The sequence below is a fragment of the Alexandromys fortis genome, unplaced genomic scaffold, assembly GCF_014885135.2.
Source record: "Alexandromys fortis isolate MF-2015 unplaced genomic scaffold, M_Fortis_MF-2015_v1.1 scaffold_26, whole genome shotgun sequence".
NCBI lineage: Eukaryota > Metazoa > Chordata > Mammalia > Rodentia > Cricetidae > Alexandromys > Alexandromys fortis.
The window spans coordinates 1,264,261-1,280,062 of record NW_026067894.1 but is presented as its reverse complement, the minus strand read 5'-3'; the positions used below and the strand labels follow the sequence as shown (position 1 = coordinate 1,280,062).

General features: G+C 52.3%; 2 protein-coding genes across 2 annotated transcripts in view; one reads left to right on the top strand and one right to left on the bottom strand.

The window, feature by feature from the left end:
- The window catches only part of Rcc2 (regulator of chromosome condensation 2), a 25,210-nt gene extending 22,747 nt beyond the window's left edge, over nucleotides 1–2,463 (top strand). Inside the window, exon 13 of the mRNA XM_050152372.1 lies at nucleotides 270–2,463. Within this exon, the coding sequence (XP_050008329.1) occupies nucleotides 270–433 (164 nt within the window). The 3' untranslated portion in view covers nucleotides 434–2,463. The remainder of the gene's footprint in view (nucleotides 1–269) is intronic.
- A 2,450-nt stretch (nucleotides 2,464–4,913) lies between these two features.
- Padi6 (peptidyl arginine deiminase 6) overlaps nucleotides 4,914–15,802 on the bottom strand; it is a 15,197-nt gene continuing 4,308 nt past the window's right edge. Inside the window, exons 5-16 of the mRNA XM_050154223.1 lie at nucleotides 15,430–15,541; nucleotides 14,397–14,522; nucleotides 12,645–12,814; nucleotides 12,317–12,420; nucleotides 11,254–11,365; nucleotides 9,770–9,877; nucleotides 9,428–9,582; nucleotides 8,274–8,430; nucleotides 8,071–8,194; nucleotides 6,840–6,910; nucleotides 5,983–6,144; nucleotides 4,914–5,224 (exon numbers count right to left, since the gene is read on the bottom strand). Coding sequence (XP_050010180.1) covers nucleotides 4,991–5,224; nucleotides 5,983–6,144; nucleotides 6,840–6,910; nucleotides 8,071–8,194; nucleotides 8,274–8,430; nucleotides 9,428–9,582; nucleotides 9,770–9,877; nucleotides 11,254–11,365; nucleotides 12,317–12,420; nucleotides 12,645–12,814; nucleotides 14,397–14,522; nucleotides 15,430–15,541 — 1,635 coding nt within the window. The 3' untranslated portion in view covers nucleotides 4,914–4,990. The remainder of the gene's footprint in view (nucleotides 5,225–5,982; nucleotides 6,145–6,839; nucleotides 6,911–8,070; nucleotides 8,195–8,273; nucleotides 8,431–9,427; nucleotides 9,583–9,769; nucleotides 9,878–11,253; nucleotides 11,366–12,316; nucleotides 12,421–12,644; nucleotides 12,815–14,396; nucleotides 14,523–15,429; nucleotides 15,542–15,802) is intronic.

Genomic DNA, 15,802 nt, shown 5'->3' with positions numbered 1-15,802 from the left:
CACCCCCCCCCCCCCCCCCCCCCCCCCAAACTGGGATTGTTGCCACTAGGCCAGGGTCCGGAAAATTATTCCTCAGCAAATACGTTTTGACCCGTGATCCAGAAAGTAAGTGCAGTGTGGAGCTGCCCCTGGCCCTGCTTGGGGCTTCAAGGCCTTCCATCTGGGCCTGTGACAATGGACATTCAGCAAGGAGAGAAGGGTTTAATTTGCTTTCCAAGGGCCCAGCCCAGTTTCTGACCTCCACTGAGCCAGTGAATCCAGCGCATGAGCATTCGACACCTGGGATGTGTGGGGTGCTTGTGTTGCTGACATTGGCTTGTTCTTGCAGGTGGCCATGGGCTATTCACACTCCTTGGTGATAGCACGAGACGAGAGCGAGGCTGAGAAAGAGAAGCTCAAGCGGCTGCCCGAGTACACCCCACGTACCCTCTGAGGCAGGGTGGCACTCCCCTCGTGGCAGCTGTCATTTACACGTGCACTGGGACCAGAAGTCAGACAAGGAATTTAGGAAGCAAAAGTTGACTGACGATGCATTGGGTCAGCCTCTCTGCGGTTCCGTTTCCAAGCAGTTCAACATTAACTACCTTTTTCTGTATGCTTTCCAAAGTGTTTCCCTCAGTGTTTGATTAAAACATCTGCTCATAGCCAGCTTGCCATTCTACGAGACAGGCAGGAACTCAGAGCAATTTAGGCTTTTTATATATATATAAGTTGTATTTCTTTTCTCCCCTCCTGAGTATCCTTGTCCAGCCCTACCATTCCAGCCATAATTAGCATTGTGATCCGAGTGGGTGCCACGTGGGAGAGGAATTGCCACTTTCCCAGATAGAAACGGCCCTTCCAGGAACCAGCAGCCTCTAGGCCATGAAATCCCCAGTGCTCGGTCTCCACCCAGCTCCCGCCTTCCCGCTTTGGGAGACCTGGTTACTTGCTTGTGGGCCCTCCTGCCCCTCACCTCCACCCAATAGCTGTTTGCTGGCTTGCTGTCTGCAAGGCCCACTGCCTTTTGGCTGAAGCATTTGTAGAACCAGCCATTTCCCCCCTGGTGGGGGAACTGGGGTCTCTGTGTTTAGCCATTTATATCTACTTTAGCTCTCGCGTCCAAATGAGAATTGGGGACCATGGGATATGGGGGTGGGCAAGGTGGGGACCCTTTGTGTTGTTGAAGGGCCTGGTTTATGGCTCCCTGTGGAGCCCAGACTGTGTTTCCCAGTTAGAGATCAGCCAGCAGTCAAGTGTGTGTTCAGTCCTCTGTGACCTGTCGGCTCCTGCTGGCCCCTCTGCCTGGGGTGGCACCTTGTTCTGAGACTTAGCCATTCTTCTGCTGGCCCCAGTGCTCTTTGGCGCTTGCATTTGCTTGGCTCTGGTACCAAATAGTTGGGATTTCTGATGAAATCCCCTGCCCCGCGTGTCAGCGCAGATGCTGTGACTGCCACCCACATCCCCACAAGTGCCCTCTTCCCGAGCCCGTCCTGGTATTGACTTTGCGGCTGAGTTCCAAGGTGCCTTTCCTGGATCCTGAGTGTGGTGGCAGCTCGGGCTGGGCCCCTGGTTCCCAGAGGGTCTGGGTTGTGTCGGCTGCTTTAACTAGGTTTAGTTCCGTGGTGCTCTGGGGGAGTCGGGGAGAACTGAAGTGTGAGGCTGGGTGGATGAGAAAGTTAATTCTGGTCTTCAAATTTATGGCTTCGCTTCTGGTGTTGTGACGCTTGTTACTGTCTCTATGTTAAAATGCCAAAAATGATGTAGTCGCTGCTTCCTTCCCGCCCCAGTGCTCTACAGCAGCTTCTGGCTTTGCAAGGTGTGTTTGTCTCGGCCAGCGCCATGGCCTGGCGGGAACGGATCCGAGTTCCCACTGTCTCCCATCTCGTGTCCAGCCATAGTCAGTCCAGGGACAAGCTTCTTCAGTGGCAGTGCTCCCGCAAAACTAACCTGCTTTGTCCTGGTCACCCCAGATGCCACCCCTCGCCTCCACGTGCTGCCCGAGCCTTCCCTGCTCTCTGGCTAGTGCTGCTCAGTGTCTGCTCCTCTGTCCTGGAGTCGTGTGGTCACCCAGAGGGCTGCGGATGCAATAGCCCTGAGCTGAGCTGGGCTCTTCTTCCAGGGAGCAAACCATAGCCAGCAGTCAACGCGTGGGTATTGCGGTGCTGGGGCTGAGCAGAAAGACCTGGGGAGAGATCCTTGAGTCCAGCCACAACCCCTTCCTTTAGGCTAAAATGTCCACCTGAGCTTTTCCACTGGGAAACACCTTTAGAACAGGGACAGTGGGAAGTCCTGGGCGGGAGCCACTCTGGCCGCCCGTGGACTCCTGAAGTCTTCCAGTCACCGATGAGAGGGTAGCAGGAAGGGAACAAGCGAGGATGGTGTGATTTGGTTGAAGGTGCCTGGTTTAGTGCTGTTAATTGTCTTTTTTTTATATATATATTTCTTGGAGTAAACATTTTAAATAAACGGCATCATTGTTTACTCTGCCTCGGCTCTTGTGTTTCCTCTTCAGTAGTGTGGACTGCACCCTCAGCACTGTGCATGCCCCATAAGAGTGTCCAGAGAGGGCTGGAGAGATGACTGTTCTTCCAGAAGTCCTGAGTTCAATTCCCAGCAACCATACGGTGGCTCACAAACATCCGTAATGAGATCTGGTGCCCTATTCTAGCCTGCAGGAATACATGCAGGCAGAACACTGTATACATAATGTATATATTTTTTAAAAAGTGTCCAAAGAGGGTGAAAGTAGCCCCTAAAGAGCTTCTGGGCCATCCTGGACTAGAGGGGTACAGAGAGCCCTGACCATCCCTAAGAAATGATGGACGGCCAAAGGCCAGCATGTTGACAGCTGTCAGAGGCTTCCTTAGTGGGAATGTCCACGGAGGTGCCCCAGGACACATGTCCCAGCTCGAGATGGGTACAACAAGGTCTCATGTAGCTCAGGCTTGCTTCCTGCTTCCAGCATATGTGAGGTGTCAGCCCTTGGTTAATGGGAGCATACTGGGCATGAAGGTGACTAGCTGTTGATGTTCATGGGGTCTGGTGTGTTGAATGTGGGTTTGGTTTTTGGTGGGTAACGGTGTCACTACGTAGCTTCCTCTGGCCTGAATTTTGTGTGTACACAAGGCTGGCCATGAACTCAGGTCTACCTGCCTCTGCTTTCTAAGTGCTGGGAGTAAAGGTGTGTGTACCACACTCACTTAAATGTTGACCTAAGATGTTTTTGACGCTGCCTTTTTTAGATTTTGGTGCTGGGGAATCAAACCTGGATGAGCAAGCAGTCTCAGCAAAGTTTTATCCACCCCAGTCCTGTGGGGTCTATGAGAAGGGAACCCCACATTAAGAACAAGAGATCTAAGGCTATCTGGCTGCTTCAGTTTGACCAGTTACCCACCAGGGGGCGCTGAGGTCAGCCTTTTGTCTCCCACCACAGGAACTGAGCTTGAACCGAGGTCCCTGAGGGCTACTGCACATCCTGGCTGTCATTTCCTGCAACACACACCAGCAGTCTTGAGGTTGAGGAAATGAGGTGTAGTCACGTGACACACTTGGTCACAGGGAGCCTCTGCTGAAAGGCTGTAGTCATCTTCCCCCACACCCCTCCAGGAACGGCCTCTGGGAAGCTCGCTGCAGAGCTGGAGACCTTACCCTGACCAGGCCTGGTCCATGCTGACGGCTAGTGGAGAAGCCTCCCTAGTTCTCTCATGTTACTGGAGCTCCTTGGGACGAGGACAAAGGGATCCCAGATGACCTGCCATCACACCCTTGCCCCATTAGGGACCCTGGTTCCCTGTGACTACAGTGTGGGAGAGTTCTAAGGAGCAGCCTTGTCCAGGCACTAGTCAGGGACAACAGCTGCAGAGCCCAGACTCGGTTTAGGAGCCAGGTCAGCAGAGACGGGCAGAGCAAGCATTGACAGTAAGCAAAGCTTAAAATTTTACGTGTTTTGCCTTCATGTGTGTGTGCATCGTGTGCTGTGTAGCGAGCGCCTCAGAGGCCAGAAGACGGAGCCCCTGGAACTAGAATTACAGTCATCAGTCGCCATGTGTGTGCTGAGGCTGGGTCCCCTGGAAGAGCAGCCAGTGCTCTAACCCACACACCTCCAGCTCCTCCCTAGCCGTCTCCGGGAAAGCAGGAGTCCCTTGGTGCACCTAAGAAGTGGTGCTAGGCCTGTCGTTTCGCTGCAGAGAGCTTGTGCAACACGCCAGAGCACTGTTTGGTTTGTGAGAGTTACTCTGTAGCAGCCCTGGCTGTCCTGGAGCTAGCCTCCAACTCAGGGATCCACCTGCCTCTGCCTCCCGTTGTTCCGCTCTGTAGTAGGTCCTAGGGACCAAACTTGAGGTTTACCTTCTGAGCCATCTCATCAGCCCTCGGTCATTTTTGACTATGTAGGGAGTTCAAGGCTGGGCTGGGCAACATGAGACCCTGTCTCAAAAAAAAAAAAAAAAAAAAAAAAGCTTTAGGGGTAGACAGGATTATCAGCCCTCAGTTTTCTCATCCACACCACCCTCAAGTTGGGCGATAGAGCCCCAAGTTGTAGATGTACCATGGGACCATGGGGGGGCTTTATGTTCAGAGCAGTCAGGTTTGGGGATTATCTTCCCAGCCAGACAAGTCTTAGCACTGGCCTCATTCTAGGGTCTTCTCGCCAGCCTGAGTCCTCCCCAGTGTGTGGGTGACTAGGGGCTGCATCCAGCCCAAGTGGAGCAAGCTCCCTTAGCAGCCCAGCCCTCTCCTCCAAACGCAGGCAGCTTCTGAAGCTGCATCCAGAACCTGTTTTATTTGCTCTGCGGTTACTATCTAAAGCTCCCTCTCTCCACATTTCCCTTTCCCTCCAGAGCCATCAAGCTGGTAGATCCGAGGGGCCCTACCCTAACTCTCCAGCCTTTCCTTCAACCTACTGCACCAGGAATTACATGCCATTACTGCTTTTTTTATTGCTTTATGTATGGTAAAGACCATTCACTCCGGGGTGTGGGGGAGATCTGGCAGCTTTGGGACCCAGGGCTTAGGGGCTCATCTTCCACCACTTGTAGGCAAACGGCACCCGGCGGGTAATAATACAGGCACGGTCATCTCCAATGTTGGTCAGGTAGCAGTCAAAGTCTTCAATGAAGGTGCACTTGAGACCCAGGGGCTCCAGTAAGTCGCAGACTCTCTGTTCCAGGCAACAGGTGCCCTTGATTTTGGGCCCAAAAGGCTTGGGGATTCCTAGATTCTTGTCCAATACAACCATCTGCAGCTGTTAAGATAGAACTAGGGTCAGGCAGGGCCAGGACCCAGAAATAAAAGCTATCCCTACCTCTTCTGGGGGGTGGGTGGGTGAGTGGGGGGCATAGATTTTATTTATTTATTTATTATACAATATTCTGTCTGTGTATGCCCGCAGGCCAGAAGAGGGCACGAGACCCCATTACAGATGGTGAGCCACCATGTGCTTGCTGGGAATTGAACTCAGAGGACCTTTGGTTCACCAGAGCAGGCAATGGTCTTAACCTCTGAGCCATCTCTCCAGCCCAGGGGCATAGATTTTGATATAGGGAAAAACCACATATCCCTCCTCTTAGGGTTGACCAAACTTAAGCCTGTGTCCATGAGGGCATCTCTAATCAATCTCAGTGAAATCAATCTAACTTTTGCTTAGTTGTGCAGTGCCTGCCAATGTTTCTCTGAAAAACACAGAATTCCCTCTGACTAGCCCCTAACCTTGATGGGCTTACCTATTTGCCTCTGGATTTGTTGCTCTGACCCTGTCTGTGAACCCTATCCCAGGCAGCTTTACGACCCCAGAGGCTCCAGTAATCCAGAGTTTTCCCACCACACCTAGCTTTGTTCCTTGATATCCTTCTTAACCCACGCATAGCAGCTTTGGTACAAGGCACGTGAATCTGGGGGCTACACCACGCTCTCATTTCAGGCCATAACCATCTGATATAATCCAGCACCGTGGCCACCAGCAGAACGGGCTGGGTTTGAACAGCCATGCCCAGCAGCCCTCACCATGTCAGGGAAGAATGGCCTCGCAAAGAGTTTTGTGGTCTGCTGGTTGGAGGGGACGTTGGTCAGCAGCTCCAGGCAGAAGAGCTGTGGGATGGTAATGATGTCCTTCTCCACCAGGCCCAGCTCCTTCTTTAGGAGGGTGCGGTTCAGGCTGATGCATTTCTGCAGCACAGGGAAGGCAGGGGAAACAGCAGGAACTTCAGCATTATCAGGAAGGAGCTCTGCTTGATGCCGCACAGATCCAGAGGAGGATCTGGCTCAAATCCCGTGAGCCAGGAACCCTGTCGGCCACCCGAGCCTTTCCCTAACACGTAGTATAGCATAAAGTGAACTGAGAATTCAGAAAAGGCCAGGGTCCCTCAACTCATCTTTGCTGGGTGGCCACCAGTGTCAAAGCCTCCTGCAGGTGAGCAGGGTTGGGAGCACAGGAGCACAGTGGGAGTTGTGGGAAGCATACAGAACTCTCAGGTCCTTCCCTCAGATCTAAGCAGCCACTCCTGCCTACTCAACACACCCTCCCCTTGGGCACATCCTTGCTGATGCCAACACCCTTGGTATCCAACTTCAACTTCAGCTTGAAATAAGATCAAGCCACCTGTCCTAGGCCCATCTGGTACCCACCCTGCGAGGACAGGTAGTCCTCACTGGTTCTACAGAAGCCACGGCACCAGTGCACCGTGGCATAGTATGTTCTTGGTCTGAGTAGTAAGGGCCTAGTGAACAGAGCATCCCAGTGCACCCCCGAAGTCTATATCTGGGCCTGCAGTTGCCTGCAACCCCCCCAGGAACATCATGGCCTCCCCCCAAGCCCTGCAGTGCCAGCACCTTGGGGACAATCCTGCACCCCAGGCTTTTACCTCTACATATTCATTCTGCTTTCGCAAGTTCTGATCAGCCAGGATTTGGGAGATGGTTTTGGCCTCCCTCCCTGTGGAAAGACAGACCAGGCAGGGACAGATCAATGCCCAGCATGACCCAGCCAGTGGGGCATCCTCAGACCACTGACTGCATCGTCAGCCTCAGGTACTACACCTGGGTCTAGTATCTTACATCTGATGCCAACTAAGATACACAGCACCAGAAAACCCAGGCAGGATTTACTGCCACTGGCTCAAGGGAAAGTAAGCTCAGTGCATTAGTGTGGAGTCATCAGCCCCGCCTCAACTCAGGGCACCTCAACCCTCTGTGTGCTCACCCCTCCCCCCCACGTGTATACCAGGAGGCTTCTAGCGGTGGTCATCAGGCCCGAACTCCCTTCAGGTTCCAGCCCAGAGGTGACACATGACCTCTCACACAAGGTGTCCCTGGACCCTACCACAGAACGTTACTTAGGACAGGGGTGGTACCCCGAGTCTCTAATCCAGGCCGAGAAAATGTCCTGATGCCCCCACCTCTTTATTGGAGAGGTCAGTCCCTTTGCGTTCCCCTCACACATTGAGGTCAGAAGATGGCCTGGGGCACACCTCTGTCGGTTCCCTTGAGCTGAAAGTGTCAGTGCCACCAAGCCCTGTGGCCCCTCATGGAGGTTATATAGCATCAGTTTGGGTGAATGGAGTCACTTTACTGTGGCCCAGAATCTCAGGTCTGCCTGGATAGTAGGGTGCCCCCTCCTGGTGTGGTATGTTCCAACAATGGCCATCCCACCACCTCTTAGGATTTCCTGTGCCCTCTCCACCAAGAATGACAAAGCCCCTAGGCCAGTGGTCCTCAACCTTCCTAATGCTGCGATCCTTTAATACAGCTCATGTCCTGGTGACCCCAACCACAAATTATTTTGCTGTTTTATAACTGTCATTTTGCTACCATTAGGAATCATAATGTAAATATCAGATATCCTGCATGTCAGAGGACTCCTGTGAAGGGGTCATTTAACCCACAGGTTGAGGACCGTTCTGGAAGGTACTAGGGTGGCCAGGTGGTGGTGGCTCATGCTTTCAATCCCAGCACTCAGGAGGCAGAGACAGGTGGATGCGAGTTTGAGGCTAGCCTGGTCTACAGAGTTGGAAGTTCCAGGACAGTCGGGGTATACAGAGAAACCTTGCCTCAAAAAAGAAATCCAAGTTCCTAGGTGAAGAGAAGTCACTTTACCATTAGAGAGGAGCTGCTCTGTTCTGACTTCTTCAAATAGGGTCACCTCCCCAAAGCCTTCCTTCTTCTTCTGTTCAAAGAGCTCATAGCAGGCACTGGGGCTGGCCAGCAGGAGACGGAAACCCTGGGAAGGGAGACGAGGGTCACCCACTGTGGGGGTCCCTAGGCTCAGATGTATCCCTCCTCCGGCCCCCAACACAAACCTTCCCGTCACCACTTTTATCCTTCACAGGGACAAAGCACATGAACTCATCCACGTGGCCTGTCATTAGCCAGTCAGAGAAGAGCTCCACGGGGGCCTGCACCTGCTGGGCACACACGAAGTCTCGCAGGGCCTTGCTCATGTCCCGGCCCTCGGAGCTGGAGGATGGAAACAGTGTTTGAGATGGTGCGGCTCAGGGCAGCTGCCCACCATCCGCTGAGAATCAGGCCACCTCCAGGCTACGGACTGCTTTTGCCAATGGGTAGGTAGGGCGGCTTTAAAAAAAAAAAAAATCCTTACTCTGGGCCAATGAACTGGTTCAGAAGATAAAAGCACTTGTCGCCAAGCCTGGGGACCTGGATTGAATCCCTAGGACCCACACAGAGAACTGACTACCTACAGGTTGTCCTGAGTGTAATGTGTGTACATGGTTCTCAAACACACAGTTTAGGAAGGGGTGTGTGCTTGTGGTAGCCCTTACTGTGACCTAGCTCAAGTCCAAATCACATGATCCTACTTGAGCCCTAGACTACATGATCTCCTGGTCTTAGGGTTAATACCACCAGCCCAAACCCATGTTTGTAAAAGACATGTCTAAACCACGGGGTGGTGACGCACGCCTTTAATCCCAGCACTTGGGAGGCAAAGACAGATGGATCTCTGAGTTTGAGGCCAGCCTGGTCTACAAAGTGAGTTCCATGACAGGATGGTTATAGAGAAACAATCCTGTCTCAAAAAAAAAAAAAAAAAAAAAAAAAAAGAAAGAAGAAAAAGTCATGTGTTTGGGGTCAGTAGCCTAGTTGGATTTAAAGCCAAGAAAATCAAAGACATTTTTGGGTAGTTTTTACTCAAACAGCACTCCACGTGCTCAGGCTGGCCTCAAATCCATAAAGACATGAGTCAAGGAAAAATCTGAACCTAGGACCTCCTGCTTGCTATGCAAGCACCCCAAACTGCCACGTCTCTAAGCCCCGCCCCCAAACTTGATTTTTCTAAGCCCCGCCCATCTTACCACAAACCAAAGGCTCAAGTACTCTGAAGTCTCAAGAATGCAGAGCAGGCCTGCTGAGGGGGAACTGAGAATTACTGGGACCAGGGTGATGGCCTTTCCCCCTTAAGACAGCTGGTCACCTGCCAGCTGGCCTCCCAGCTCACCTGGGGTAAAAGCTGCCACCAATGAGGACCCTGCCTAGCGGGTAGTCTTTGCCTTGAGCCTTGACCGGTGGGGACACCATCAGGTTCCCAATGGAATCCAGGCTGCCCACTCCATGGTCCTCGGTTTGGTGCACCAGATAGCCAATACCAGGGCTCTAGGAGGGGAGCCCGTAGGGAAAGGAGAGTTATACAGGAAGCACTGGATGTAGGTCCCGTCTCCTGTCAGGTCCATTCACATCTTTCCCCCAGAGGCCTCCTGGAACCCCACCCCCCGCACCCCATCCCACCTCAGCACTAGACCTGAGGAGTTCGCTAGAACGGAACATAACCCAGCACCCTCACCAGTGAGTATTTCATGGGGTAATCGTCCAACTTGGAAACCCGAGGGGTGTCGAGAACCAAGGACAACGTCTTGTGGGGAGCCTGAGTGTAGCAGAAAGCCATCTCATCCTGGACAAGACAAAGGTGGAGATGAACTTTCTTCAGCTGCTTCCTCTTCTGCTACCCTGTTCCCTGGGAGCAGCCAGAGGGAAACCTTCTGGCCAGCTCCTGCTCAGCCCTCAGAACCTTCCCGGAGGCTTCACCCAACACATTCCACCTTCCAGTTTGAGACGGAGAACCTCCAGTCCCATCCCAGTGACAGGTCTTGTCAAGTTCTACTTACAAGTCAATTGTTTCTGGTACCTGCAGGCATTCGCCATGATCTGACTTGCCCTATGCCCTTCTAGTCAGACACCCCGCCACCAGGGTTTACTGCATCTCAACCAAGCGACTCGTTTTTTGGTGTGTGTGTTGATGGGGGAGAGGTATCTTTTGAGACAGCATCTCATGTAACCTTTTAAAGTTCTATGTGGCAGAGGACTGGCTTTAAATTCCTGATCCTCCCTGCCTTGTCTCCAAGTGCTGGGATTACAGGTATGCACCACCTCACAACCCCAGTTTACAGGATGCTGGGAACTGAACTTGGGACTCTCCTCTTCTGAGCTACAATCCCTAGCCTCCTCTCCCCTTTTCCCGAGACAGGGTTTCTCTGTGCAACAGCCCTAGCTGCCCTGGAATTCACTTTGTAGGCCAGGCTGGCCTCGAACTCAGATCCGCCTGCCTCTGCCTCCCGAGTGCTGGGATTGAAGGAGTGTGCCACCACTACCCAGCCTGCACTGACCTTTCAAATTCGGCTGTATCTTTAAAATGTCACCCCTGCCTTGCTTTGAGTTTGCTTCTGTACTTTACTGGAAGGGTCTCTTATTCCATGGTGCAACCCTTCCCTGCCCCTGATCACGCCTCATTCCCCCAAGCACATCTCACATTGCAACCTCCATGTTAATGGCACTGCCACCCGAAGAGCTGGTGCCCCGCACCCCCATCACAGCCACAGCAGCACCTGGCTTATAACCCACCTGAAGGTTTCCTCAGCTACCTAAGTGACCTGCTTAAGGCTGTCCTATCTGTTTCCTTCTCTTTTTCTCAGCACTTAGAGCTTGGGCCTGGCTGGAGGGTACCTGTTCTTAATTCATCTCTAGCCCCGGTCGGCACGCCAGCCTCTAGTAAGTGCGCAGATGTGCTTGGGGCAGGATTTTCCAGAACCAAAGCTGACCGAGCTCTGGTCCTGCTGTTAAGGCCAGGCACAAGGCTGGACTCGCAACCCAGCTCCAACACTTGCAACCGAGGTCTCAAATTGATCTTGAAAACAAGTTTAGCATCCGAAGAGGGGGCTGAACTCTAGGCCTATCCTTGACAAGCTGCAGTGGTTAAGGTCATCTTGTGGTATGTGCCAAGCCTCCCTGCCCCTCCTCCATAGCTAGGGCACCCCAGGTGGGGTCAGTTACCTGGAGCCACCTGCCCTGGCGGCTGGGGTCCTCATAGACAGAAGCCACCTGCACGCTGCTCTTCTCACTCAGCTTGGTCACTGTATCCACAAAGCCCTGTATCTGCATTTCCCTGCCACAAGAGAGAAGCCCACTAGGATTTCCTCAAGGTCCTTGAAACATCACACACTCCCTGTCCCAGGGGGAAGGCAAGGGAGAGGGCCACATTCTGCCCACAAGGTGAATGGAGCCACTGTCCCTGTCCCTACTTCAGCATAGCTTGGACTTTTCCTGCCTAGACCATGCTGGCCACTGGTGATATTCCAACCCTGACACCGTTCACACCTTTGGATCCCCTCTGCACGCACACACTTTATTTCCCTTGTGTGGGCTCCTCTGCTGAAACCATTGGTCGACTGTAGCTCCAACAGAGCTGCCAGAAACTAGGCAGCTCACGATGGATGACCAATGACATCATTGATTTGTGTGTGGGGCATAGGGATTTGGGGACATCTAGATGCCTGGGTTGGTTTTTTGAGATTAGGCGCCATGACTACAGTGTTCTGGAGCTTGCTCTGTAGACTAGACTGGCCTGCCTCTGACACCTGAGTGTTGGGGTTCTAGGTCTGCATCCTACCACACTTGGAAAAACTTGTTTTTCTAAGTATTTATTTATATATGCAGTGTTCTGCCAATATGTATCCCTGCAGGCCAGAAGAGGGCACCAGATCTCATTACAAATGGCTGTGAGCCATCATGTGGTTGCTGGGAATTGAACTCAGGACCTTTGGAAGAGCAGGCAAAGCTCTTACCCTCTGAGCCATCTCCCCAGCCCAAAAACTTGGGATTTTAGTGTTTTCATTCAAGTCATGAATACTTGTGGATCCACAGTGGACATCCTTTCCTTGGGCATCAAGTGACATTTGAAGGTGATGTTAAGACATACCAATTTAACAACTGGACCCTCAAGAGCTGGCTGTACTAGGAAGTCACAATAGGGAAGTGTCCTAGTTGGGATTCTAGTTCAGCGTTGGGGGGGGAGGAGAGGATGCTAGTGACACCCCCTCCCCAGGTGGCCTCTTACTTGCACAGGTAAATCTCAAGCGGCATCTGGGTGCTGGGAGTGAAGATGTAAGGAGCCACCCGGAACACTACTGTATCTTTGTATAGCGGGATCTCCGGGATTGACTGCAACATATGACAGGTCTCCATGTCAATCCGGCTCCATCTGCCCCCTTCCATCCCTGGGTCCGTAGCTGTTCATCTTTCCACCCATCCCGGAGCCCACTGCCTTGCACAGCTTTCTGTAACATCCCCCAGCTGTGCTGAGAGCCACACTCCTGGGTGTCCTGCCTAGCACGGTGGTTCTCTTCCTCCAAGCCCAAGTGATCCTTGCTGACCTGGCGGCATACCTGGTCATGAGACATTTCCACTAAAGACGCGGAGAAGGAAATCAGGCCTGTAAAGCTGGTGGATGGGAACTCCAGGGCTTCTATGTAGAAGGTCTCTTTCCCTCGGTTCTCAAAGGGAGCCAGGACATGGACAGGCCTGTTGGGTCCTAATACCAGCTTATAGGTGTCTTCTAGGAGAGATAAGGGGGCGAGTAGCTATTAGAGAGAGCTGTCTGGTTGCTATCGCCAGTCCAGGTGGGCAAGCATAACGGGCTTGTGATCCATCCTGACATCAGAGCTGAGGGCTCCGGGATCGTCAGTATTGTCATGAATCACTTCATGCACCATCACCATACTGTATGCGTTTGCATGGGTATGCACATGCATGTGGAGGCCAGAGGTTGACAGAGGTGTCCTCAATAACTGTTTCTGAGGCAAAAGTCTCCTTCATTGAACCAGAAGCTTACTGATTCAACAAGAGTGGCTGGCCAGAAAGGCCCAAGGATTCCGCCGTCTACCTCCCGCAGCTGTGGGGTTTCAGGGGCAAGCCACGCCTCACCTAGGTTTACTGTGTGTGCTGGCAACTGAACTCAGGCAATTCCTGATTACAAGGGTTTTACCAACCCAAGTTACCACGCCAGCCTCTGCACCAACGTTTTTTGAAGGCCTCTGACACGCTAGGAGTCAGAACTCCGCTAGAGAACCCATTCTCGGGTGTCCAACTTGAACCAAGTAGGTAGTTGCATCCTTTAACTCACAAATCCGACATTTGGGAAGAACTGTAGGAGTCCCTAAAGGTGAGGCACTCAGTACGCAAAGACGGGCTTGGCAGCTACACCGGCATATTGGCCAGCCACATGACGGGACAGATGGACGGATGACTTCTCCAGAGACATTTCTGGAGGGACCTAGAGTTTTGGTGTTCTGCCCCCACCACCAAACCTCGTTCAGTTTTAGAATAACTAGAAGAGACCCTGAAGGTAGATGGCCACATATCAGGCTGTCTTTATAGTAGCTAGTCATTCCCTTCTGTCATTCCCTTCGGAAACTGTCCATCAGCTGAGCTACCGAGCTTCTCCCTGGTGTCACTGACTACCCAGATTCTTCTCACCGCTCCTAGAGCCGTTAATCCAGGCCCGTTATGGGAAGTTAAAACTAGCACCCTCCATAGCCCCACCCCTCCACTTGGTCCCTTTCCCCATGCTTTCAATCAGCCTGGACAGCAAGCAGCACATGCTACTTGTCTCCAGGGGAGTGAGCAGGGGATTGGGTGCCATCCCCACATGGATGCATCATGATGGCTGCCACTCTGGCTTCTGAGACACTGGATCCTAAAGATTTGCTATAGAGGGGTCTTGGGTTAAGAAGTTGGTTCCAGACTAGCGATGCCTCTGTGGCTGAGAGCTCCTTCCAGAGGACACAGCTTCCCAGCACCCATGTGGCAGGCTCACAACCATCTAACTCCAGTTCCAAAGAACCTCAGTCTTGTGGACCTCTGTAGTCACCAGGAACACAGTGCATTCCTCGTCTACCATGGGATGGCTAACCCACGGTAGACAGGATGGGACGGGAAACCCACGGTAGACAGGACGGGACAGGATGGCTAACCCACGGTAGAATGTGTAAATTATCTGGTAAAGATAGCAGCTAGACAGCCCCTGTAACATAGATCTGGCCTGTGACTTGCAACTCTAGATTCTGAGCACCCTCTTAGAGGCGGTATAAGGCCACCAGTTGACCAGCATGCCAAGGTGGAATAGGGCTGAGACTTACTCTGGTGCACATAGACTCTTGCCTTGCTTGCCTCTTCCTTGGAGGTATGGAGAATTAGCCAGTAGTCTTTAAGGACAGAGGCGGGACCCTCCACAGACAGGGTCATCTGAGACAGGTTCTGTATTTCTGGGCAAAAGGATGAACATAAGCTCAGACCAGGCTCCGGAATAAGAAAGTCAGCAGCAGGGATAGAAATTGCATCGAGTCTTCTTTAGTAGTCCAGCACGGCTGAACTCTGTGATTCCCCTGCCTCAGTCTCCCAGGTGCTGGGATGACAGGTGAGCTCTCATGTCTGACTTTAAGGCTTTTCTGAGATCCTCTGGCCCCTGGGATGCTCTCGGGTCCCCAGCGAAGGCTCCTACTCACTGGAAAGGTTCCCACATCCCTTTTTATGGGATCAAGGATTCTTACCACCTTGTGAAGTCAATTTCTCATCTCTACCCCCCAGATGGCAAAATGAGGCTCGTTCACAGCCAGGAAACAATGAGTTGGTGTTTAAGCCTCTTCAGGGCTGGAGAGATGGCTCAGGGGTTAAGAGCTCAGTCTGCTCTTCTAGATGTCCAGAGTTCAATTCCGAGCAACCACATGGTGGCTCATAACCATCTGTAATGAGATCTGGTGCCCTCTTCGGATGTTCTGGCAGACATGTAGGCAGAACACTGTATACCTAATTAATCTATTTAAAAAAAAAAAAAAAACGCTCTCTTCATGGGACAAAGGATGTAGCTCAGCTGATAAGAGTGTTTGCCATGCACAAATCCCATGAATAATTATTTTAAAAGCTATATACACATCTTTTCATTGTATGAAACCATATGGCCTGTCATTACACAGCTTCAAGGCATAAAACCCTTTGGTATGTCAATAATGTCTCCCAGGGCCTTTGTACATGTTAAGCAAATGCTCTCCTACAAGGCACTACACCACCAACCTATGGAGAAAAGACAGCCAGCCTTGAGGAATCAGCTGTGACCTGTACATGTACTGAGGAATGCCCAGAGCTCCCTAGAGGTGGGGGACATGGAAGATGTACCTTTGGAGACCTCCTGCTCACTGGACTGGTCATCAGACTCGCCCGTGTCCCCAGAATTTAGATTCACCAGCAGGACGGCTCCCCAGCCATTCGGGCCCCACACCCATCTTTTCTGCAATAGACAGGAACATCGAGACAGGAAAGAGACAAGCAAACCCCCTGCTTCTCATGTGCAGAGTTTTGCCCCGACAGTCCCTGGAGACCCAGGGGGCAGCTTGAGAACGATGACCCGTGACAGTAGAAGGCTACTAGGTGAGTAAAAACTAAATACAGGTTACAAGTGGCTACCCGGTTTCAGGAATGCAGGGACAGAGGCCTGCTGCAAGAGATGTGTCCCTCGAGATCCGGGGAGGCGGGGGGGGGGGGGGGGGGC